This window comes from Sphaeramia orbicularis, chromosome 24 (genome assembly GCF_902148855.1).
Source record: "Sphaeramia orbicularis chromosome 24, fSphaOr1.1, whole genome shotgun sequence".
Lineage (NCBI taxonomy): Eukaryota > Metazoa > Chordata > Actinopteri > Kurtiformes > Apogonidae > Sphaeramia > Sphaeramia orbicularis.
In genome coordinates this window covers 33,714,023-33,738,274 of record NC_043979.1, presented here as the reverse complement: position 1 = coordinate 33,738,274, position 24,252 = coordinate 33,714,023, and the positions used below count along the sequence as shown (strand labels likewise).

The following is a 24,252-nucleotide window of genomic DNA, read 5'->3' as shown; positions in this document are numbered from 1 at the left end:
AAAAAAAAAAAAAAAAGCATTACCTGTCATGCGGTGCGTGACAACTGTTGCATGATTGGTCAGGCATTCGAACTGGGCGTGGTTAATGCGGAAATGCAGAGGATGCGAGTGAGGCACGTGAGTTCCTCCTGGAGCGTGGAACATGTTGACCAGGATGGACTTTTTTCTTGTTCTTACCACCTCAAGAAGACAAACAAATGTCTCTTTTCTTGTAAAAAGAAGAACTTTAAGGTGTGCAGTCTTTATATTTGCCTGTTTTCACCGTCTGATACTTTTACTGTTTAATAACGTTAACCCAACAATATAATTAATAAAGTATTTCTTATAATAGTTTTCATGTTTTACAATAAATACTCTGTTATAAGGTTTATGAGTAACTCACACACATTCATACTATCAGGCCTTTTACTCCAGTGGACTCACTCATCATCAGCGTCAACAGAGCAGGTCGTCTCGTGCTGAAGTTGCTATGGTGACGTACAGTCTGTATAAAAATCAGCCTCCGCGCGCTCCTCTCCCCTCAGAGCCGACGGCAGAAACAGAACAACCAATGAGTCTGAACTGCTCCGATGAGAACCGGACCGAGTCTGGCTTCACCTCCAAACTCACCCCAGCCGCGGACATATGCGTGGGCCTGGCCATCCTGTCTGTGGGTATGTCCTTTATTCACGTCTTAAACATCCACGAGGAGCTGAAACACACCTCAGATAGTACACTGTAAAAAATGACTGTAGAATTTACACCAAGAAGTTGTACAATTGCAACATTAAAAAATCTGTAAGTGACAATACAATGCAAAGTTGTTTATTTGAAAAGATTTTTGTGTTAACAATTGAATCAAATATAGCTGTAGTTTTTACAGGAAGAGTATGTGAACAAAACAGATTTGTATGTAGAAATGATGGATTTCTATTGTTTTTAGAAAATAAAACTGTAAATTGAAAAACAATGTGGTGCCGTTTAAATAGCAAAGACCATAGTGTTGAAATAACAGCACATTTGCTTTTTTATATACAGGATGGGGGAGCAAAATTTACAATATTTTGAGGCAGGGATTGAAAGACAGTGTATGACCAATTAGTTTATTGAAAGTCATGAGAATTTATTTGCCACAAGAAAATTGACATAATAGAAAATGTTTTTATTCTATGTGTCCTCCTTCTTTCTCAATAACTGCCTTCACACGCTTCCTGAAACTTGTGCAAGTGTTCCTCAAATATTCGGGTGACAACTTCTCCCATTCTTCTTTAATAGTATCTTCCAGACTTTCTGGTAATAGTTTTGCTCATAGTCATTCTCTTCTTTCCATTATAAACAGTCTTTATGGACACTCCAACTATTTTTGAAATCTCCTTTGGTGTGACGAGTGCATTCAGCAAATCACACACTCTTTGACGTTTGCTTTCCTGATTACTCATATGGGCAAAAGTTTCTGAAAAGGTATGGATAATAGTGTTTGGTATGATTAGGACATCAATATATGTTTGGTTTCAAAACAATTGACGTAGTGCCTGCTGAGAAAAAACAACTAAATGTTCATTGTAAATTTTGCTTCCCCACCCTGTATATATTAAAAAGTTATAAAAAAGTAAACATTTAACAATGTAACATTTTAAATTTGTAAATTAATGGGTTGGTAGAGTTGGTAGAGCGGCTCGTTAAATAACCAAAGGGTTGGTGGTTCCAATCCTGGCTCCGACTGTCCATATGTCCAAGTGTCCATGGAAGACACTGAACCCTAAATTGTTCTCAGTTGGACCTGGTGGATTTGGAAAGTGCATTGGACACCATGAAGGTGGAGAAAATGTGCTAAATAAGTGCAGTCCGTTTACCATTTAAATCCAGTGTTAAATCTACATGTTTAAACTGTTAAATCTACATGTTTAAACGGTTAAATCTACTTGTTTAAAATGTTAAATCTAAATGTTTAAACTGTTAAATCTACATGTTACTGTGTAAATATGTTTACAGTTGGATGTGTGTTTTTTACAGTATTTTTCTGGAAACCACAGCTGCCAGTTTTTTTCTGTAAAAACAACAGGATTTTTTTTACAGTGTGGTTATTATAAGTAGGATGTAAGAGAGAGAAAATGTGTACTATTATAATTTTCAGTAAAAATAGTTTAACATACTTTTGCATGTCACAAAGTCAGTGTATTTTTTGTGACTAAAGTGACTAAAACAGTAAAAAAAAAAAAAAAAAGGAATCATTCTGAATAAATAAGCAGAATTCTGTATTCTGGCAGAGTTGTTTTGTTTTGTTTTTTTTTAACATATTTATTTATTTTCTGTTATACAGAATACAATGGAAACATAAAGAATACAGTACAATATTGATATAACAACATGAACAGAACATAGCCAGGGGACAAAATATACAGGCAGAAATAATACATCAGTTTATGTAAAGATTATAAGTGTGACATAAATCAGTGGTTCTGATAGCTTTTTTTATTTTCAGAATATCAAATACTTGAACTATATTGTTTAAACTCAGTTTTAAAGATTAAAAAAAGAAGATTTGTGATTGAAGAATTTGGATTTATGAATATGATATATTGCTAAAATCAGAATTAGATTGATGATGTAATATTGATCTGATTTGGTGCCAGGATATGAGAAAATACCAAACAATATTTTTACATAAGTAAGAGAAAAATCAGAATCAATATTTTGACAAATAAAAAGAAACAGACATCTTGCAAGAAAACGCTTGAGAAGAGACAGGACCAAAACAGATGATATAAGTTTTCTTAGAAATAAATAAATAAGCATCACTGTTAGGAAATGACTGAAAACATTTTTACAAGGATTACATTATAAAGAATTTACTTTTTTGTTGAGGAACTTTATTGGTTACATAAAATGTTGTTACTTCAACTTATTGTTATTTACATTTTTATACATTATATGAACCAAAATACTGGGACACATCAAACGTACATCTTTCCGTTCCTGTTAATCTCAAATATTGTCTGGCTAAAAATGTTCATGTCAGCTGTCATGTCAATAGTAATTACAATAAATATCGAATCAATAGTTATTTTAAGTCGAAATGATGCTTTTTCTTCCTGAGTGAGGGTTTTCTGATGATTATATATAATCAGGACCTGACAAATATTTCATAAATGTAGAAGTAGAACATTTACAACAATTATAATGAATTAAAGAAAAAAAAAAGCTCTGCGTTTTCTTAGTGTTTTAGGTGACAGTGTAAATAAAATTAGCTCTAAAGACAAAATAACTGTTTATTACAATTGCAGTATAAATTATGTTATTATTGTTTCGTAGCCCAGTCTCCTGTTAATGAAATACTTTTGTCCATATAGTTTCTGACTTATTTAATTAATGGTTTTACTGAGGTTCATTTAATCATATTAGTTGCTTTATTTTCATGTTAGGACTAGGTTTTGGGTTTAGTTTGAAGCTAATCCTTACTTTTACTTTTAGGATTTTGCTTAGTCTTACTTGTCTTATTTCCTTTTGTCCCTACTTTTAAGCTTTACACAGCTTCTCAAGGTGATTTCACAAATTTGCTCTGCATTTTTAACGCTTTATTTATTTATGGATAAACTAAACTTAAAATGAAAGGTCTCTGATTTTATTATTCAGGCATGTTTTCAACATAATTCAATAAGACACACTTGAGTGACTGACTCAGATTATGTACTATCATCTATCTATTTATTTATTTATTTCAGCTATAGATCTCAGTAAAAATAATTATCTCTTGCCTGTTCGTTAGCATAATATGGTTTTGGATTCATTTTAATGTGTATGTTTTAATGCTGTAGATGTTTACGGCTTTAATTCTGTATATATATTGATGCTGGTTTAATTTATCTTCCTGAGACCCATGAAAGTACAAGTTTTGACTTTTTTTATTTAAATAATTGCCTATATTGGAAACATTATGATGCAACAATTTTTTCAAATGCATTTTTTTCACATTTCTATGGAATGGCCTTTGTGGTGGACAGTTTGTTTTTTTTAATAAAGCTATGAAACTGTTGTCCACAAACATGGACAGAAAACTCATAGCTGGGTCTTAAGAGGTTATAATACAGGGGTGTCAAACTCATTTTAGTTCAGTTCCACATTCAGCCCAATTTGATCTCCAGTGGGTCGGACCAGTTAAATAATAACAGTGAAAAAAGTAAAATTATATACTGATCAGGTTTACATCTACAAAGTTTCCTTAAAAATCTGAATAACATGAACAACTTGAATTGTCTTAACGAAAAACAAGTGCAATTTTAACAATATTATGCCTCGGTTTATCAGTTTATCATTTTCACGTGTGTGTTTCAATCGCACAAAACATTTAGTAACAGGCAGAATATTGGTAAAATTGCATTTACTTTTCTTAAGACATTTCTGTTTGTTCATATTTGTTCAGGTTATTCACATTTTTTGTAAAAGTATAGTTTGGTAATCTAAACATTTTCATGTTTCATTTCATACTGTTTTACACCAAAAAAACAAAAAGAAAATTTGGGTTTGTCATTATTTATAGGTTATTATGATAATATTTTTCTGGTTCTGACCCACTTCAAATCTAATTGGACTATATGTGTCTGTATGTGGAACCTGAATTGAAATGATTTTGACACCACTGATTGTTAATATCTTAAGTGTAATTTTTGCATGTCACAAATTCATCCTACGAGCCGGATTGGACCCTTTGGCGGGCCGGATTTGGCCCCCGGGCCGCATGTTTGACACCTGTGTTATCGTAGTACATCATTGTTGCTTTGTTGTGCATGTCACATGACTTATCATGAGCTCAGAAATACGTGATGATGTATGGGCCAGTTACTCCAAGATGTTTTTAAAGGCTTTCAAAGTATGTTAACATTTCCTTTAACAAAGAAACTGATAGTGCAAAGGATGGCGCGAGGTTGAACACCTCTAACAAAGAAAAGGAACAAATGCCTACTTTACCTTTAAAGAGTTTATTTACCTTAAGACAACCCATAAATTAACAATTTACATAAATGATCACATTAGAAGATACAGTATATGGTTTTCAACGGGGAGGAAGGAGATGGAAAACTCTAATCTGAAAAGTCACTAAAGCTACCAAGGAGGAGAGAAAGAGCAAGATTTACCACTTATACGTAGTGGAGTAGAAGCGTAAAGTACCTTAAATTTATACTTGAGTGCAGTACTTGAATAAAAATGCTGTTTTACTTTCTACCGCTGCATTTTTATGGCTTTACTGAACTGTGGACAGTCGAAAGGACATAGAACTCAGAAGTAGGGAGACAATGGATTTAAAGGAGATACGTGTAGTATTTCTATTTAAAGATATTAAAAAATAAGCTAAAATGTCAAAATGTTCAGATTAAAAAATCCTGGAGTGAGCTGAAGATGACAATGTTGACCTATAGACTGAATACACAGTCGCAGAAAAAATGATTAGCCCATCAAAAGTCATCAAAAACAATGGTAATGCAATCAAGTACTAACTCCTGTGTGTATCATGTGACTAAAACAAACGCAAAAGAAAACATGGAATGCCTAAAAGCGCTGTTTTCGGCAGTACAATGCCATAGATATTAGGGGTGTAAGAAAATATTGGTTCTGCAATATATTGCGATATTTCATTTCACAACACTATCGATATTAAAAAGTACTGTATCGATATTTTTAGGTAGTTCTTCAAATGCAGATATTGTGGAGGTTCATTTTTGTTTTTTGTTTTTCTTTTTGTTTCTATTTCATTTATTATTATTTAACACTCTTTTATTAAATAATGTTAGTTCCTTTGTTGGGAATGCACAAAAATAATGTTCCGATGTTACATATGAACTAATAGAATATGAACATTTGAACAGGATCTTAAACTGTAATGTCTGTAAAACAGAATTTATGTTTTAACACAGGAACATTTTGTGATATAGCATCAGATCCTGTTGTGATCAAATAAAAATGGGTTTAGTATTTGTGCAGATTTCTGGTGTAATTCAATTCTTCCAGGAAATAATCTTTTAAAAAATAAAGAAAACCATTTAAAAATTGCCTTTTTAACAGTATCATGATATATCGTGATATATTGTATCGTGAGCCTAGTATTGTGATTTGTATCGTATCGCCAGATTCTTGCCAATGCACACCCCTAATAGATGCTGATGTACTATTTATTTGCAACATAGTATAGCAAACTATCACATGACAAAAAACAAATTAATTTTAACAAATAAATGTCTTGAATGTCTGGGGTCGGCAGAAATTTATGATGTTAAAATGGAGTCACAAGACAAAAAAGGTTGGGAACCACTGGGTTATGCAATCAGGTACTAACTCCTGTGTGTATCATGTGACTAAAACAGACAGAAAAGAAAACATGGAATACCTAAAAGCACTGTTTTTGTCAGTACAATGCCATAGATATTGATGTAAGAACTGAAGTGATTTTGGTTATTATCAAGAAAACATGGAAAATGGATAGATATCAGCTCTGAAATTAAACTCTTATGAGCTATTTTTGTTGTTATCATTATATTTGTCCAAACAAGTGTACCTTTAGTTGTACCAGGCATTAAAATGAACAAGAAATTGAAGAAAACAAGGGTGGTCTAATCATTTTTTCCACAACTGTATTTACCCAGACTGTTCAATTTATATATGTGACCACTAGAGGGAGTAGTGAGTCACTCTGCTGGTCTCACATGTTGAGGAAAACTAAGGGTGCTGATCATTGCCAGTCCAATCCTTGTCCATTCTCCAAATCTAAACTCTTTGTCTAGTCTAGTGGCAGATCGCTATGGCAGTAGATTTGTTTGTTGTACGTCCCTAAAATGAGTCCAGGGTGCTCCAACACTAAAACATTAGTTCCACCTGCTACATGTTCTAACCTTAAAAAAAAAAAAGCACCTAGGAATGATCCCATGCCCAATATAACACACAAAGACCCTCTCGAGTCATGTTAAAAGTAGCCACGTTGATATACAGTTCAAGTCCATAGTGGAGTCTATGCAAATGCTAGATTATAGAAAATTGAGCTCTTAGGTACATAGTGTCCTCCATTATCAAATTAAGGTCAGACTCAGATGGACCTCCTCCTCTCGGAATGAAACACACTCAACTGCATAAAAGGTTAAAAAAAAACAACAACCTGAAATGCATTACAGAGACAGATGCCTTACAGAGACAGATGACAGCTCTTCTTTAAAGGCTCCAGTGTAACTTTACCATAATGAGTATCTTTGCTTTAGTATGTACATAGGGTGGGTATAATAGACCACAGCTCTACGCCTTTTCAGCCAATGTGATTTTATTTTTCTGTGTAATTCAGTGTCTTGCTGTCAATTTCTCTTTCTGTCTTTTGGGACTGAAATAGACTAACTGAACTGAGCTGATAAGAGGATTCTCCAAAGAATAAAGAATACATCCACATGGATGATAGAATATATGGAGTATTAACTGTATTATCCTGTCTAGCAAGGCCCTTACTAAGCACCAAGTGTGCCTTTTTCGCACACTCGTGGAATAATGTCAAAAAATTTTTCACACAGTTTGTTTTTAATTCTTTTGCACTTTTTTCTATTTCATCAACTTGAGCCGTAAATAAAAATACCAAATACTCAATAACTGTCATATTTTTTAACCCTTTAAATGCTGTTTGTAATGTAAACAACCCCTTTTTTTATGCAAAAAACACAAAAAAATATCTTTTTTCAATATACTACATAAAAAGTGGATCACACATTATTAGATTTTTGCAGCCTGGCATATGTCAATGATTAACTCCAACATTAGTTAATTTGCATTATTATTTTTGGCGCTAGGTCAAATGTTCAAAAATACTAGCATCTGTCACCAAGTGTGCGTAAAATGCACACTTATAAATCAAACTATTAAATATTATATATTGATTTATTTTTCTGCTCTAATTTGATTTTATTTTTGTAAATCCAGGTCAGCCCTAATCATACATATCAAATAATCATTCATTTTAATTTTTTTTAACCCTTTAAATGATCTCTTTTCATCATGATGTCACTACATTTTTTGATGCAAAAAACACAAAATCTGTTTTGTTTTTTTCAATATACTACATAAAAATTGGATTACGTATTATTTGATTTTTGCAGCCTGGCATATGTCAATGATTAACAGCAACATTAACAACATTAATAAATTAATTTAGACCCTCACCTCTCAAATGAAGCCCAGATATCAGTAAAAGCAGGATTTATGCCTTAATGGCTTTCAGATCAAAAACAGTGGTTAGAATGGAAGAAATAGTGCGTTTTAGGCACACTTGGGAGACAGATGCTAGTCTTGTAATTTTCTTTTGTTTACAATCTGCATATTTTAGTTGGTGGCCAGAATTTTAAAGATCATGCACAAATGAACAACTTTTGAATTCTAACCTTATTTAAATTGTGAAAAATAATATGAAGTGTTTTAACTGGAAGTACAAAGTGTGCCTAAAAAGCACACCCAGATACCGGAGGGTTAAATAAGCAAACAGTTTCATTACATTTGATTATGTTATGATTTGTTTGATGTTTTAACAGTTTGGTGCATGATATATAGTGGCATTTAGAGGTGAATTTGTAGATTGCAACCAAATCAAACCTTGTCTCACCTTCTCTAATACTGTGGGATAGTACAGTGTAAGGGTTCATGTGGATCTGCAGAATAAAAGCCCCAGTAAATAATGCAACTCGAAAAGACTATAGATCCAGTTAGAGTTTCAACATAAAAGTACGGATTATACATCATTCTCTTCTGGTTTATTTATTACTACAGATTGTAACCGCATTTTTGAAGATTATTCATTTTCCTTTTATTGATTGTTCGTTTATTTTGAGTGTGTAAAAGTTGAGAGAAAAAAAGACAAGAACAAAGAAAAAGAAGAAAGAATATACATAGTGAATTACAGTATTTACAAGTGAAAAATCTCACATGCAATCCCTGTAGAGGTTATAATTCATCTGCTTATTTATTTATTTTTTAACTGACTTTCTTTATTGGAAGGAATTTCACAGGCAACAACATGACAGTGCAACATGATAGAGAGGACTTCCATTCTTTCATTTTTTCTTTTTCTTTTTTTTTTTCCCACAATCCCACCCCACCCGAAAGAGAGCAATTCTGAATGTACATCCAATATTGACATGTGAACAGTACAGAATACATGCAACAAATACATGGGGAAAAAATGAAGTAAATAATAATTATAATAATAATAATACTAGTTGAATTAAATGGGGTTGCATTTATGTTGTAACTATATTATGTAACACTGTTGTTCAACTGTAACAGACAGGAGAGGCTGATAAGGGGCCCTGGGGTGGACATAAACACCCCCCACCCCCACCCTAAAGAGGCCACATGTCATTCCTATGGAGCACTGACCTTTAATGTGGACTCAGTTCACTGTGGAAACTATCTATCTATCTATCTATCTATCTATCTATCTATCTATCTATCTATCTATCTATCTATCTATCTATCTATCTATCTATCTATCTATCTATCTATCTATCTATCTATCTATCTATCTATCGTTCTATCTATCGTTCTATCTATCGTTCTATCGTTCTATCGTTCTATCTATCTATATCGATAATTTTTGCTCTGGAAAAATAGGCAAATGGACTCACTCAAAGCATATTTTTGAACCTTTTTATGCTCAAAAGACCATTTTAGGTTTAGGTTTTAAAGGGTTAAAAAGGTTCACAATAAAATTATTTTATAGTAGAAGTCAAGTCAGTTTATCATTGATATTTTCAAAAGCATTCAGTCTTATTATTATTTTTTATTTTTTTGTTAAAAATTATGCTTTATGAAATGATATAACACCAAAATAAACATAAAATATGTTTGATTAATTATATTTGAGTGTGATCCGTGCTCCCTACTTTGTGTTTCTCACCTTTGTTTGGTATTTACTTTTATTTTTTCTGTGTTTTCCAATTAATGTATAATGTAAAATAATGTTTAGATCTAATTACATTTAGTTTTAAAAGTGATGAATGTTGTTTAACTTAATGTAACCGGTCCTCAGCTCTGCTCCCAGTTTATTCTGTTTTCCTGACTAACACCAGCTGTGATCTATTAGTCATATATGCATCACGCAGTCTCTGGCCGTGTTTTGCAATGTAGTGTACTGGTAACCACAGGAGCTTCAGCAGAAATGGGGCTTATTTCTGAGTATCCGGTCTACCATCAGCTATTTATATTTACTGACCATAGGACTAATTTAAACTCTATTTGTGGACTGGGTGTTGTCATTGACGACAAAATAGACAGTGAGTATGACGTGACATATGACGTGGTCTGAATGACCTTTGTTGCTTATTATTACTAAGTATTAGTATTATATTACTTACTAAGTATTTATGCACAATAGGGTCAAGTCATGCGCCTGTTGACTTTGAAAAAAAAGGTAGAAATGAGATAATTTCAAAATTTTTTGTAGTTCAGTAGCATAGCATCTTAAGTTTCTAAATCCATTAAAATTTTTGCCAAAAAGGGATTTTCAAGAAAATTACCAAACTTTTTATATGAACTAAATTCAGTCCCTCAGAAAGTTCTTTAATCCTCCGGTATCCGGGTGTGCTTTTTAGGCACACTTTGCACTTCCTGTTAAAAAACTTCATATTATTTTTCACTATTTAAATAAGGTTAGAATTCAAAAATTGTTCATTTTTGCATGATCTTTAAAATTCTGGCCACCAACTAAAATTTGCACATTGTAGACAGAAGAAAATGACTAGACTAGCATCTGTCTCCCAAGTGTGCCAAAAACGCACTATTTCTTCCATTTGATATGTAGAGCTGACCTTGATTTACAAAAATAAAATCAAATTAGAGCAGAAAAATAAATCAATATATAATATTTAATAGTTTGATTTGTAGGTGTTTATTTTACGCACACTTGGTGGCAGATGCTGGTATTTTTGCAGTGTCACAGAACGTCAACCAATCAGTGTGCAGCATCACAGAACGTCAGCCAATGAGAACACAGTGTCACAGAACGTCAGCCAATGAGAGCACAGCGTCACGGAACGTCAGCCAATGAGAGTGCAGCGTCACAGAACGCCAGCCAATGAGAGCACAGCGTCACAGAACGTCAACCAATCAGTGTGCAGTATCACAGAACGTCAGCCAATGAGAGCACAGCGTCACGGAACGTCAGCCAATGAGAGCCGAGGGTCACACAACCTGAGAGCCTGATCCTTAGTTTTTCTCTTTCCTGTTGTGCTGTTACACAGTTATAACAAACATTTTATTGTAATAAATAACTTATATATACAGATGCAATGCAGAACAACATCACTTTCATCCAATGGATAATTGCACAAGCGCCGCTACGTAGCGGCGCTTGTGAATGTAGCGGCAGAGTCAACGCCAGGCCAGTTCCGGTGTGGACAATAAACATCGTAACTCCTCAAATACAAGTTTCCGAAGGTAAGAGGGAAAAGGAAATGAGGTGCACAACAACGGGAGACAAGCCGAGCCGAGTCGAACTAGTTCCACGTAGTAGAAATGCGGCAATAGAGGAATTAGTAAAGCGTCTTTAGTTTCACTTTCACTGTAGCCCCCCCCCACCCCCGCAACCGGCCCGGCATCATCTGTTCTTATTATTTGTACATACTGTATATGTTATATTTTGTGTGCAGAGATGGAAATATAAAAGACAGTTAATGCAAACACACCTGTTGGTACTCTTTTATTCCCTCACCCAATGAGAATCGATAAGAGAATCGATAAGAGAATCGGATCGATAAGCAATATTGATAATGGAATCGGAATCATTACATTCTTAATGATTCCCATTCCTAGTTTTAATTAATTAATTACAAATAGGCAATTCAATATAATATCTTATTTCATGCATTCTTCTGTAACTAGATTTTCACTTATTCACATAATGTTCTATAAATTGATATACAAACCAAACTAAATTCATTCATTCATTCATTCTTCCACCACTGAATCATGTACTATACTGATGCATATACTGCTACTGTGTTCTGTCCTGCTGTGTAGTTTTTCTCTCTGTTCTGGGCAACGGACTGGTTCTGGCGATCTGTTACCGCAGGAGGGAGAAGTTGTGCGGTTCCGAGCTCCTGTGCGCCAACCTGGCTGTGGTCGACTTCTTCTGCTGCGTCTTCTTCTACCCGTTCCCCATCGTGTCGTCCTTTAACCATGTGTGGCTCGGCGAAAACATCACCTGTGTTTACTACGGCCTTGGATGCTTCATCTTCGGCCTGTGTGGCATGTTCACCATCACCGCCATCAGCGTCATCCGCTACCTGAAGACCTGCATGGTTTACTGTGAGTTAAATGACTTTAGTTGTTGATGTTGTGTGTGTGTGTATGTGTGTGTGTGTGTACAGTCGCGGAAAAAATTATTAGACCAGGGGTGTCGAACTCATTTTAGTTCAGGGGCCATATTCAGCTAAATTTGATCTTCAGTGGGCCAAACCAGTAAAATAATAACATAATAACCTATAAATAATGACAATTCCAAATTTTTGTCTTTGTTTTAGTGTAAAAAACAAACAAACATTAAATTATGGAAATACTTACTTTTAAAAACTATCCAAAAAAAAAAAAAAAAAATCCTGAAAAAACTGAAATTTAACTTAAAAAAACTTAAGAAAATTTAGTGCAATTTTAACTATATTCTGCCTCAACTTATCATTTGTCCATGTGCATTATGGATCAGATCTACAAAGACACTAAGCACTGAGGAACAGGAAGAAAAATTGTTAAAATTGTGCTGAATTTTCTTTACACATTTCAGGATGTTCATATTTGTTCAGGTTATTCACATTTAATTGTTTCAGAATAGTTTGGAAATATAAATATTTTCATAATTTAATGTTATTTTTTGCACTAAAACAAAGAAAAAAAATTTAAGTTGTTAATTCTAGATTTTTTTTGGCTCAATTGAAGATTTTTTTTACTTAATTGTTATTATTGTTAAAAATGTTATTATTTTTCTGGTCCGACCCACTTCAGATCAAATTTAGCTGAATGTGGCCCCTGAACTAAAATGAGTTTGACACCCCTGCACTAAAAGAAAGAAAAAAAAAATGAAGTTGTCATTATTTATACACATAATAAAATACTAGTTTTTCATATTAAACCAAAAAGAATATTTGGAGTCATTATTTTAGGTTATTATGCTATTATTTTACTTGCAAATTCATCGCACGGGCCAGGTTGGAACCTTTGGTGGGCCGGTTTTGGCCCCCGGGCCACATGTTTGACACCTATGACATCGAGAAAAGTTTGGAGTTGTCATTATTTATAGGTTAATATGCTTTTATTTTACTGCTCCGGCCCACTTAAGATCAAATTGGTCTGAAAGAAAATGAGTTCGACACGCCCTGCTGTAGAGGTTTAGTTGAAGGCTTTAGTAAAATGCCATTTGTAACTGTGTCTGCAGCCGTGTGGTTGGAAGACGCCAACATCCGGCTCATTTGCGCTGCCGTCTGGTTGGTTTCTACCGTGTGGTCCTCTTTCCCTCTGTTTGGCTGGGGCGAGTACGTCCCTGAGCCTTATGGCCTGTCCTGCACCGTGGCCTGGAGGGGCTACCACACCTCAGCAAAGGACGCCTTCTATGTCATCTGCTCCTTCGCCTTCTTCACCCTGGTTCCCGTCATCCTCATCGTGGTGTCCCAGTGTCTAATCCTCTACAAGGTGTCCCGCTTCTCCTACTTGCTGTCAGCCAGAGGGATCCGCAACAAACTGCGCTACACTGAAAAACGACTCTCCATGGTGAGGTACAGTACATGCTGATGCGGCGGTCAGTGACGCTACATGCAGAACTGGACTGAGATCAGTTTAATCTACGGGTGTCAAATATATGGTCTGCAGGGCCAAAAGCAGCCCACCAAAGGGTTCAGTCTGGGCCATGGGGGGAATTTGAGAAATGTGAAAATTATGATGGATGGATGGATGGATGGATGGAGGATAGCAGATGGATGGATGGATGGATGGAGGATAGCGGATGGATGGATGGATGGATGGAGGATAGCGGATGGATGGATGGACGGATGGATGGATGGATGGATGGAGGATAGCGGATGGATGGATGGAAGATGGAGGATGGATGGATGGATGGATGGACAGGCAGATGGATGGATGGATGGATGGATGGAGGATAGCGGATGGATGGATGGACGGACGGACGGATGGATGGACGGATGGATGGATGCATGGATGGATGGATGGAGGATAGTGGATGGATGGATGGATGGATGGATGGATGGATGGAAGATGGATGGATGGATGGATGGACAGGCAGACAAATGGATAGATGGGCGGACAGACAGATGGATGGATGGATAGATGGATGGATGGATGGACAGGCGGACGCATGGATAGACGGGCGGACAGACGGATAGACAGATAGATAGATAGATAGATAGATAGATAGATAGATAGATAGATAGATAGATAGATAGATAGATAGATAGATAGATAGATAGATAGATAGATAGATAGATAGATAGATAGAAAGAAAACAGACCTGTGTCAAAGACCTGGATAATTAAAGTATAAATTGTAAAACTTAAGTGTAATGCTCAGTATAATAAAGGTGCATACTGATATTTACCTGTATAGTGACATTAGGTTTATGAGAGTTGACTTATTGTACAGTGAAAATAGTGAAATAGTGTCATAATAACTTATAAGGAATAACAACTTCCATTTTTTCTGTTTTAGTGTAAAAAAAGTGAAATTACATGAAAAATGTTTATATTTACAAACTGTTCTTTCACAAAAAATGTCAATAACTCGAACAAATATGAATATGAAATGCCGTAAGAGAAGTGCAATTTTAACAATATTATACCTGTTACCATACCTGTTTTCTACTGTAATTTTACTTTTTTCAGTTTTTCCAGTTTGAAGTAGTCATCATTTATAGGTTATTATGTTATTTTTGTTTCACTGGTCTGATCTTCTTGACATCATATTGGGCTGTATGTGGACCCCTAAAACGTGCAATGGTAACAAAATAATTAATGTTATTCTTTTATTATAAGTTTATCAAATAATGGTGTAAGTCTATGGAACAGACTGAGTGTGGAGCTGAAACAATGTCCAAACATCAAACAGTTTAAAAACAAATACAAACAAGTGATTTTTACAAAATACAGAGAGGAAAGGGCTGGGGGGGGGGGGGGGGGGGGGGGGTTCCGGTTGTTTTTCATAGTGGGGCTTTGCCACATATGTGCTGATAATATCTAGTTTAAATATGGAAATATGAATACATTATTACTATATTACTATATAGGACAATATAGAATATTATATGTATTTATATTATATATGTATATGTGTTTTTGTTTGTTTTGGGTTTTTTTTGTAGTTTTTATTAATATCTGGTATTAATATCTGGTAGGATAAGTTGTAAATGGGTATTATCATATTAGTGTATATAGGAAAAAGGATGTGTGATATTGTTATTGTTATATTATTATTAGTAGTAGTAGTAGTAGTAATAGTAGTAGTAGTAGTAGTAGTAGTAGTATATTGACACTCACACAAAATAATAATTGCTATATAGTGATCATAAGGAATAGTAATTGGGGGTAGGAGTACATAAATTTTTACTTCTTCCTACTCCTTTTCAAGCATGTATAATTTAATTTCATTTGTTTTATTATTATTATTATTATTATTATTATTATTATTATATTGATATTCATACACAATAATAATTGCTATATAGTGATCATAAGGAATAGTAATTGGGGGTAGGAGTACATAAGTTTTTACTTCTTCCTACTCCTTTTCAAGCATGTATAATTTCATTTCATTTGTTTTATTATTTTTATTTATTTATTTACTATTACTATTATGTATTTATTTATGTTGTTGTTTGTTTATTTGTTTATCAGTCATGTATATTCCAGTGCTTATATTTTGTTGGTTGATTTTTGTTTTGATTTCACTGTCGACATGTTCGAAATAAAGATTTCATTCATTCATTCATTCATAAGTCACTGAAATACTGCATTTAATCAGAGTTTGGACCTTAATGCTACATCCTTTCTTTTCCAGATGTTCTTTTGCATCAGTCTGGGTTTCATAATCGCCTGGGCTCCGTACACCGTGGTCTCCTTCCTCTTCATCTTTCATAAGGATCACAGGTACATGGCTCCTGAGGGATTTGTTTTCCCTGCTCTTTTTGCCAAAAGCTCCCATGTCTACAACCCCTTCATCTACTTCTACTTCAATAAGACTTTCAAACGGGAGCTGCGCAGCCTGATTGCGTCCTTTTGCCCCAAGTTAGGGGGAAACCGAGTCGGGGCCCATATCTCCAAGAGCAACCAAGCCCCTCATCCCATCCACATCCAGCTGCAGGAGAGGAACAGAGCCGGGTCTCGGCACAAACACAAAAACAGTAGCAAAAGCAAAGAGCTGGTCATCAGCAACAACCACGGCAGGCAGGTGTACGTCTGCTGGGGGTCCACACCCAAGATGGTGGCCTCGTCCAGGGGGCACAGACCCGAGGACAAATCCCAGTCTGTGTCTTTATGAACTCTGTTTCCATCGCACTCTGCTGCAAAACAACTACAATCTCACTGTTGTAGAGATTTACTTACACTTTTGCACCAGCACAAAACCCACATTTGGTGATGAAAAACGTTGTCGTATCACAGTGTGTCTGTGTTAGTAGAACCCCGACACCCTCATCAGGTTTGGTGCTCATTTGATCCTTTCAGGTCATTAATGAAACAAGTGGTGCCAGGCACAACAAACCCCGCCCCTCGTACGTATTGTAGCTTATTTTGGCATGGATCCAGCTGATGTCATCATGTCTACACGTGTGCTGATGTCAGCATATCAACTGCCTCTATATATGTGCCAAGTTTGAAGTAAACTGAAACAAAATTGTTGTTTTTATAGACGTGAAGTTTTGCACATAAGTAAATGGGAGAAAAAAAAGATTTGAAAAATTCATAAAAAAATTTTACTTTAACCTGCTTTTCCCAAAATGTAATCACATCTATTCTGGGTCTCTGGTAATCTATAAACCAAATTTGGTATGAATTCAATGCAGAGTTTTGCTGCTACAGACATTTGAGATTTCACCCATAATAAGTAAATGGGGAAAAAAAAGATTTTAAGAATTTATTAAAAATTTAACTTTTTATCTATTTTTCCCAAAATGTAATGACATTTATTCTGGGTCACTGGCAGTATAAAAGCCAAATTTGATATGAATCCAAGCAACAGTTTTGCTGCTACAGATATTTGAAATTTTGCCCATTATAAGTAAATGGGGGGGAAAAAAGATTTGAAAAATTCATCAAAAATTTTAACTTTTAACTATTTTTCCCATAATGTAATTACATTTATTCTGAGTCATTTGCAGTCTATAAAGTAAATTTGATATGAATTCAACCAATAGTTTTACTGCTACAGACATTTTAAATTTTGCCCATTATAAGTAAATGGGGAAAAAAAAAAGATTTTAAAAATTCATAAAAAATTTGAAATTTGACCTACTGTTCCCAAAATGTAATCATTTCTATTCTAGGTCACTGGAAATCTATAAGTCTAATTTGATATGAATTCAACCAATAGTTTTGCTGCTACAGACATTTTAAATTTCGCCAATTATAAGTAAATGGGAAAAAAAAAAAAAAAAGATTTGAAAAATTCATAAAAAATTTGAACTTTGACCTACTGTTCCCAAAATGTAATGAGATCTATTCTGGATCACTGGTAATATATAAACCAAATTTGATATGAATTCAACCAATAGTTTTGCTGCTAGAGTGTTAACAAACAAAGAAACAAACCAAACCAAAATCAGTACCCCTGATCTTCCCATTGGGGGGCGGGGTAATAAACTGGCTGCGTCTGTGTTCATAATTTTGCAAACCACTACTAAATCAGCTTCAAACATTGACATCTCCCTTTCGAATTAGTGTTGTCAGTGTAATTTTCAGTGTCACTGTTGCTAATGTATGTTCATATGTTGCAGATTACACTGACTGACATGGTACAGCTCACATTTTCTTTTGCGATGCAGAACAATTCAGCATAATTTGACTCAACACAATGCGTTTCAGTGTTAAATATGAAACAATACAGTACAAAGCCAAAGATGATGTTATTTAATCCAATATGGTACAGATGGTTTGATTTGATTCCTTCAACAATCAGACAGAATATGATATATTATCTAGTAACTTGCAAACCCCATTTCCAGAAAAAATGTATGATTTGTTAAACCAGGGGTGTCAAACTCATTTTAGTTCAGGGGCCACAATAAGCTCAATTTGACCTCAAATGGGCCGAACCAGTAAAATAATAACAGAATAACCGATAAATAATGACAACTCCACATTTTTGTCTGTGTTTTAGTTAGAAAAAACCTCATTAAATTAAGAAAATACTTACTTTTATAAAGTATCCAAACAAAAAAGATGTCAATAACCTGAAAAAAAACTGAAATTTCTTAAGAAAAATAAGTGCAATTTTAACAATATTCAGCCTCCACTGATCATTTGTCCATGTTCATTATGGATCAGATCTACAAAGACACTAAACACTGAGGAACAGGCAGAAAAGAGTTCAAACTGGGCTGAATTTTTTTTAGACATTTCAGGTTGTTCATATTTGTTCAGGTTATTCACATTTTATTGTTACAGTTCATAATTTCATGTTATTTTTTGCACTAAAACAAAGACAAAATTTTGAAGTTGTTCATTCAAGATTTTTTGCTTGATTCCAAATATTTTTGATAAATTCAAGATTTTTTTTTTTTGCTTAAAGATTTTTTTACTTAATTGATGATTTTTTTTTCTTAATTCAAGATTTTTTGCTAAATTTGACTTTTTTTTGTTTAATTCAAATTTTTTTTTACTTAATTTAAGATTTTTTTAAATTGAATTTTTTTTTGCTTAATTCAAAATTTTTTCCTTAATTCAAGCTTTTTTTTTTTTTTTTTGGTTAATTCAAGATTTTTTGCTAAATTTAAGATTTTTTTTGCTAAATTCAACATTTTTTCCTTAATTCAAGCAGATTTTTTAATTTTATGTTTTTTGCTTAATTCAGTTCAAAAGTGTGGAATTTTTGCACTTTGTAAATTCATCCCAGGGGCTGGATGGGAACCTTTGGCGGGCCGCATTTGGCCCCCGGGCCGCATGTTTGACACCCCTGTGTTAAACATTTATTTCACTGACAGAATTATTCCTGTTTATACTTTTGTTCCACCTCATACAATACTGTGCAAAAGTTTTAGGTGGCCTTTGGATTAGTTGTTTTTGCAGCGTTGAAATGAACATGCATATTTATTTCTCAGTCTCTTTTCTTCAGATACAACAAGAAAATACAGGAAATACAGGAAAGACACACAAAAAACCAGAACTAAATGGGTTCTAAAGGTTAAAGTCAGTATTTAATGTGACCCCTGACCCCATGACGAGAAGCAGCAAAAACCGTTAGAAACATCTGGCATGTGTTGAATGAAACCTGGAATAAAAAAATCAGAAAGTGAACACCAGATAATTCATACTGTCTGAACAAAAGGATTAAATTCATGTTGTGTAAAAGCAAGGTCACACTAAATACGACCACTTTGGTTTATAGAAGCTGTTTTTTTCACTGAAACTTTTATTCTTACTTCAGTGCGTACTACAGTAAACTACACGCCAGATGTTTCCAACAGTTTTTGCTGCTTCTCGTCATGGGGTCAGGGGTCGCACTGAGTACTGACTTTAACTTTTAGAACCCATTTAGTTGTGTTTTTTTGTGTGTCTTTAAAGGCTGTGTACATATTTCCTGCATTTTCTTGTTGTATCTGAAGAAAAGAGACTGAGAAATAAATGTGCATGTTCATTTCAACGCTGCAAAAACAACAAATCTAAAAATTTTGCACAGTTGCATATATATAATTTTTTTTGCCATTTATTGTTATTTATACGACTTCAGATGCTCAGATGTCATCGGTCCTGTTTTTACGTGCTTTTTTTTATCATAAATCAGTTCCAGACCAGTTGACGCAGCGGTAAAAAAACTTTATTGAGTCTGTTCCAGGCACTCAGCATTTGTATTTTTGTTTTTTTTTTCTGTATGATTGTCACTGAAACGCCTTAGCCATTGGACAAAAGACTGACTATTCTGTAAATAATTCACTGGTGCTTGCTTTTATTTTGGTGGTGTGTTCAAATGTTGGGCATTGGATAATTAAATTTATCTGTAACTGTCACTAAAAAGTCCTAACATTTTAACAAATGGGGCTCATGCTACTTCTACTGCATATATATTTTTTTAGTTCTGCTAATTTGTCGTTTGTGATTTTTAGGGGAAAAAAGTTGTCAAGGTCTGAAAAGTTGGGATCACTGCTTATATCAACATTTCTAAATATGTGTTTCTGTGAACCGCAGTGTTTTAACCAGTCATGGCACTTTTCAACTGTGTATTTATATTATATTATATTATATTATATTATGTGTATTGTGATTATTTTTATATTCAGATTTATGCACTAGCAGCACTTGTTCAGGTTTAGGAAAAAATTCTGGTTTAATACATAATCCGTAACGATTTATGAAAAAATTTAATTAGTAATATTTAAACCAAACCATGATATTTTCTTCACCATAACCATAGCACAGAGCATAAACATGTACAGGATACAAGACATAAATTTTGGATTTTGTGAATCCGCTGCACTTCACACTATCATCAAAATCAGTATTAGGAAGACAATGTGACCCAGAGAGCATTAAAAATATTTATAATCCCTTTATGTACTGGGTATGGAAGAGGATAAGGACCACTGAAAAAAAAGAGAAAAAAAAAAGGTCCAAAAAGTCAGAATTCTGAGATAAAAGTCAGATTTCAAGAAAAGTCAGAATTCTGACTTTTTTCTCAGAATAATAATGAAAATAATAATAATAAAAAAAATACTGGACCTTTTTTTATTTTTATTTTTTTCAAGTGGCCCTAATCCTCTTCTGTAACTGGAAAATTTAACAATTTGTAAAAAAAAACAAAAAACAAAAAAAAAAAAAAAAAAAAAAAAACATAAAAACGGGATTAGGGTAAAAAAGGATTAGGACCACTGAAAAAGAAAAAAAGGAAGGTCCAATATTTTTTTTATTATTATTATTCTGAGAAAAAAGTCAGAATTCTGAGAAAAAAAGTCAGAATTCTGAGAAAAAAGTCAGAATTCTGACTTTTTTCTGAGAATAATAATTAAAAAATTGAATTTTATTTATTTATTTATTTATTTATTTCAGTGGCCCTAATCCTCTTCCGTAACTGGGAAATTTAACAATTCATGAAAAAAAAAAAACAACGTCTGAAAATCACTTTTTTTTCATCTGTCAGACTTTTAACTTTAATATGGAGTTTATTCTTTAATATCCTTGAGTCATGAAGCTTATTTTTCTTCTGTCTGAATAATCCCTCAGGGCTTTTTTGTATGGATCTCATTGAGGATATTTATTATCTATCAGGAAGTAAAATGTTACAGATGCAATTCATAAGTGTCAGAAATTACACATAAATCTATTCACTTTAGATGAAATAACCCATCAGGTGCAAATGTCAACGATGACAGGAACCACTGGTGATTTCAGTTGAATCCAGAGCAGTCAGATCCATTTCCACCATGTTACATCTGTAATTTTGCTGCTGTGTCAGGCCTTTGTTAAATATCTTGTTGCTGTAAAACATTATTTTGCTGTTTTATGTAAAGGAGTTGATGTTTTTATTGTGTTTGTGTTCTCTGTATAAGTGTAATAATCTCAAAAATGCCTATTGACCATCATGCTGATCTTTAAATGTTATTAAAATGTATTGTGTACTGTTGTGTTCTGAGTGTAAAACTCTTATGTGGATAATTTTTTGCACTTTTGTGGCAAAATCCTGACACATTGCAACATAAATGGAAAGAATAGTAAACTGACAGACCATATGACAGGTAATAATAATAATAATAATAATAATAATAATAATAATAATAATAATAATAATAATAAAGAGGAGGAAGAAGAAAAACCAATAAAGCAAATTAATTAATTATGCAAAAATAAGACATTGTACTGATTGGAGGTAGAATCATAATGACAGTAAAGGGAAAGTAATAATAATAATAATAGTAATAATAACACATGAATTGTGCAAACAGTTGTGACTAATGGTTTCATTTTCACCATTTGTCCTGTATAATAACAGCATAACCATAATTCATTTCACCTAATGAAGAACAAGAGTGATTTAGTACCGCACTCACGTTTGTCTGATTAATTATGTATTATAAACAAAAACCCCTCAGCTCCGACATTTTCCATCATACAGAACCTGATACAAAGGTGTTACAAATCATGAAAGGAAGCATTAGCTGCAGTCACTGTGAAATATGACGACCTTCTTAATTTCATTCAGCTATTTTTATCCATGTGAATAGAGATGACGCAGTTCACTCAGACAATGCAACATAATGATTACAGTTGGATAACACTGAATGTTCTTCTGTCTCCAGTTCATCATATAACAGCTACAGTCGCGGAAAAAAATATTAGACCACCCTGGTTTTCTTCCATTTCTTGTTCATTTTAATGCCTGGTACAACTAAAGGTACATTTGTTTGGACAAATAAAATGATAACAAAAATAGCTCATAAAAGTTGAATTTCAGAGCTGATATCTATCCATTTTCCATGTTTTCTTGATAATAACCAAAATCACTTCAGTTCTTACATCAATATCTATGCCATTGTACTGACAAAAACAGTGCTTTTAGGCATTCCATGTTTTCTTTTCTGTCTGTTTTAGTCACATGATACACACAGGAGTTAGTACTTGATTGCATAACCATTGTTTTTGATGGTCTAATCATTTTTTCCGTGACTGTATCTTTATATTCATTCCGGCAAAAATCAAGTGGATGTATATAACTTATGTTTATGTTTATGCATTTGGCAGACACTTTTTTCCAAAGCGACTTACAAGGGAAAACCAATCAAATCACTCAATCAATCAAATTTTATTTATATAGCGCCAGATCACTACAAAAAAGTTATCTCATGACACTTTATGTATAGAGTTGGTCAAAACAAGACTCTAAGCAACTTGTTTTAATTCCTGCTAAATTTGTTACGTTTTATAACTAGTTACATCACGACATAATAATTCTAGTTCTCGCTGATACTTACAATTAGAAAATAAAAATTGTGACAGTTAACCTAATAAATATTACTACACCAAAAAATAAATAAATAAAAAAAATTTAAAAATCATGTTTTCAGTGTGTTATGATGATGCACAAGACAAGTTAAAGAAAAAATAAATAAATAAAAAAAATAAAGCATTTTACAGTAGATGATTTTGGTCACTGGTGGCTGTTTGGGTCTCTGTGGGTTAAGATATAGAAAAAAGAAAAAAAAAAGGAAAAAACAAACATTCGGAGGTACACTGATCATAAAGAAAACCAAATGATTCATTCATTTCATTTCACATGTTTATCTCAAACCTGCTACCACATTTATACACTAACAGCTGCATTTGTGGAAAAAATTATAAGACCACCCTGGTTTTCTTCAGTTTCTTGTTCATTTTAATGCCTGGTACAACTAAAGGTACATTTGTTTGGACAAATATAATGATAACAAAACAGCTCATAAGAGTTGAATTTCAGAGCTGATATCTATCCATTTTTCATGGTTTTCTTGATAATAACCAAAATCACTTCAGTTCTTACATCAGTAGCTATGGCATTGTACTGACAAAAACAGTGCTTTTAGGCATTCCATGTTTTCTTTTCTGTTTGTTTTAGTCACATGATACACACAGGAGTTAGTACCTGATTGCATAACCATTGTTTTTGATGGTCTAATAATTTTTTCCATGACTGTATCTTTATGTTCATTCCGGCAAAAATCAAGTGGATGTATACAACTTGTTTTAATTCCTGCTAAATTTGTTACGTTTTATAACTAGTTACATCACGACATAATAATTCTAGTTCTCACTGATACTTACAATTAGAAAATAAAAATTGGGACAGTTAACCTAATAAATATTACTACACCAAAAAAAAAAAAAAAAAAAAAAAAATCATGTTTTCAGTGTGTTATGATGATGTACAAGACAAGTTAAAAAGAAAAAAAAACCAAAGTTCAACATTTTACATCTGTAGATGATTTTGGTCACTGGTGGCTGTTTGGGTCTTTATGGGTTAAGACAGGGGTGTCAAACTCAATGTAGTTCAGGGACCACATACAGCGTAATATGAAATAAAGTG

At 33.5% G+C, this 24,252-nt stretch overlaps 1 protein-coding gene across 1 annotated transcript; it reads left to right on the top strand.

Annotated features, from left to right (window-relative positions):
- The first annotated feature begins 539 nt into the window (after positions 1-539).
- On the top strand, positions 540-16,667 carry opn8c (opsin 8, group member c). The gene is made up of 4 exons (XM_030128954.1): positions 540-653; positions 12,013-12,300; positions 13,421-13,752; positions 16,048-16,667. Exons 1-4 carry the CDS (start codon positions 551-553, stop codon positions 16,525-16,527), a joined length of 1,203 nt encoding a protein of 400 aa, XP_029984814.1. The 5' UTR covers positions 540-550; the 3' UTR covers positions 16,528-16,667.
- Positions 16,668-24,252: the final 7,585 nt, after the last annotated feature.

Excerpts from the sequence above, each read along its gene's own strand:
- opn8c (XM_030128954.1), top strand. The coding sequence starts at position 551 with ATGAGTCTGAACTGCTCCGATGAGAACCGGACCGAGTCTGGCTTCACC. Across the intron at positions 654-12,012 it reads CCTGGCCATCCTGTCTGTGG|TTTTTCTCTCTGTTCTGGGC; the intron begins GTATGTCCTTTA and ends CCTGCTGTGTAG. Across the intron at positions 12,301-13,420 it reads GAAGACCTGCATGGTTTACT|CCGTGTGGTTGGAAGACGCC; the intron begins GTGAGTTAAATG and ends CTGTGTCTGCAG.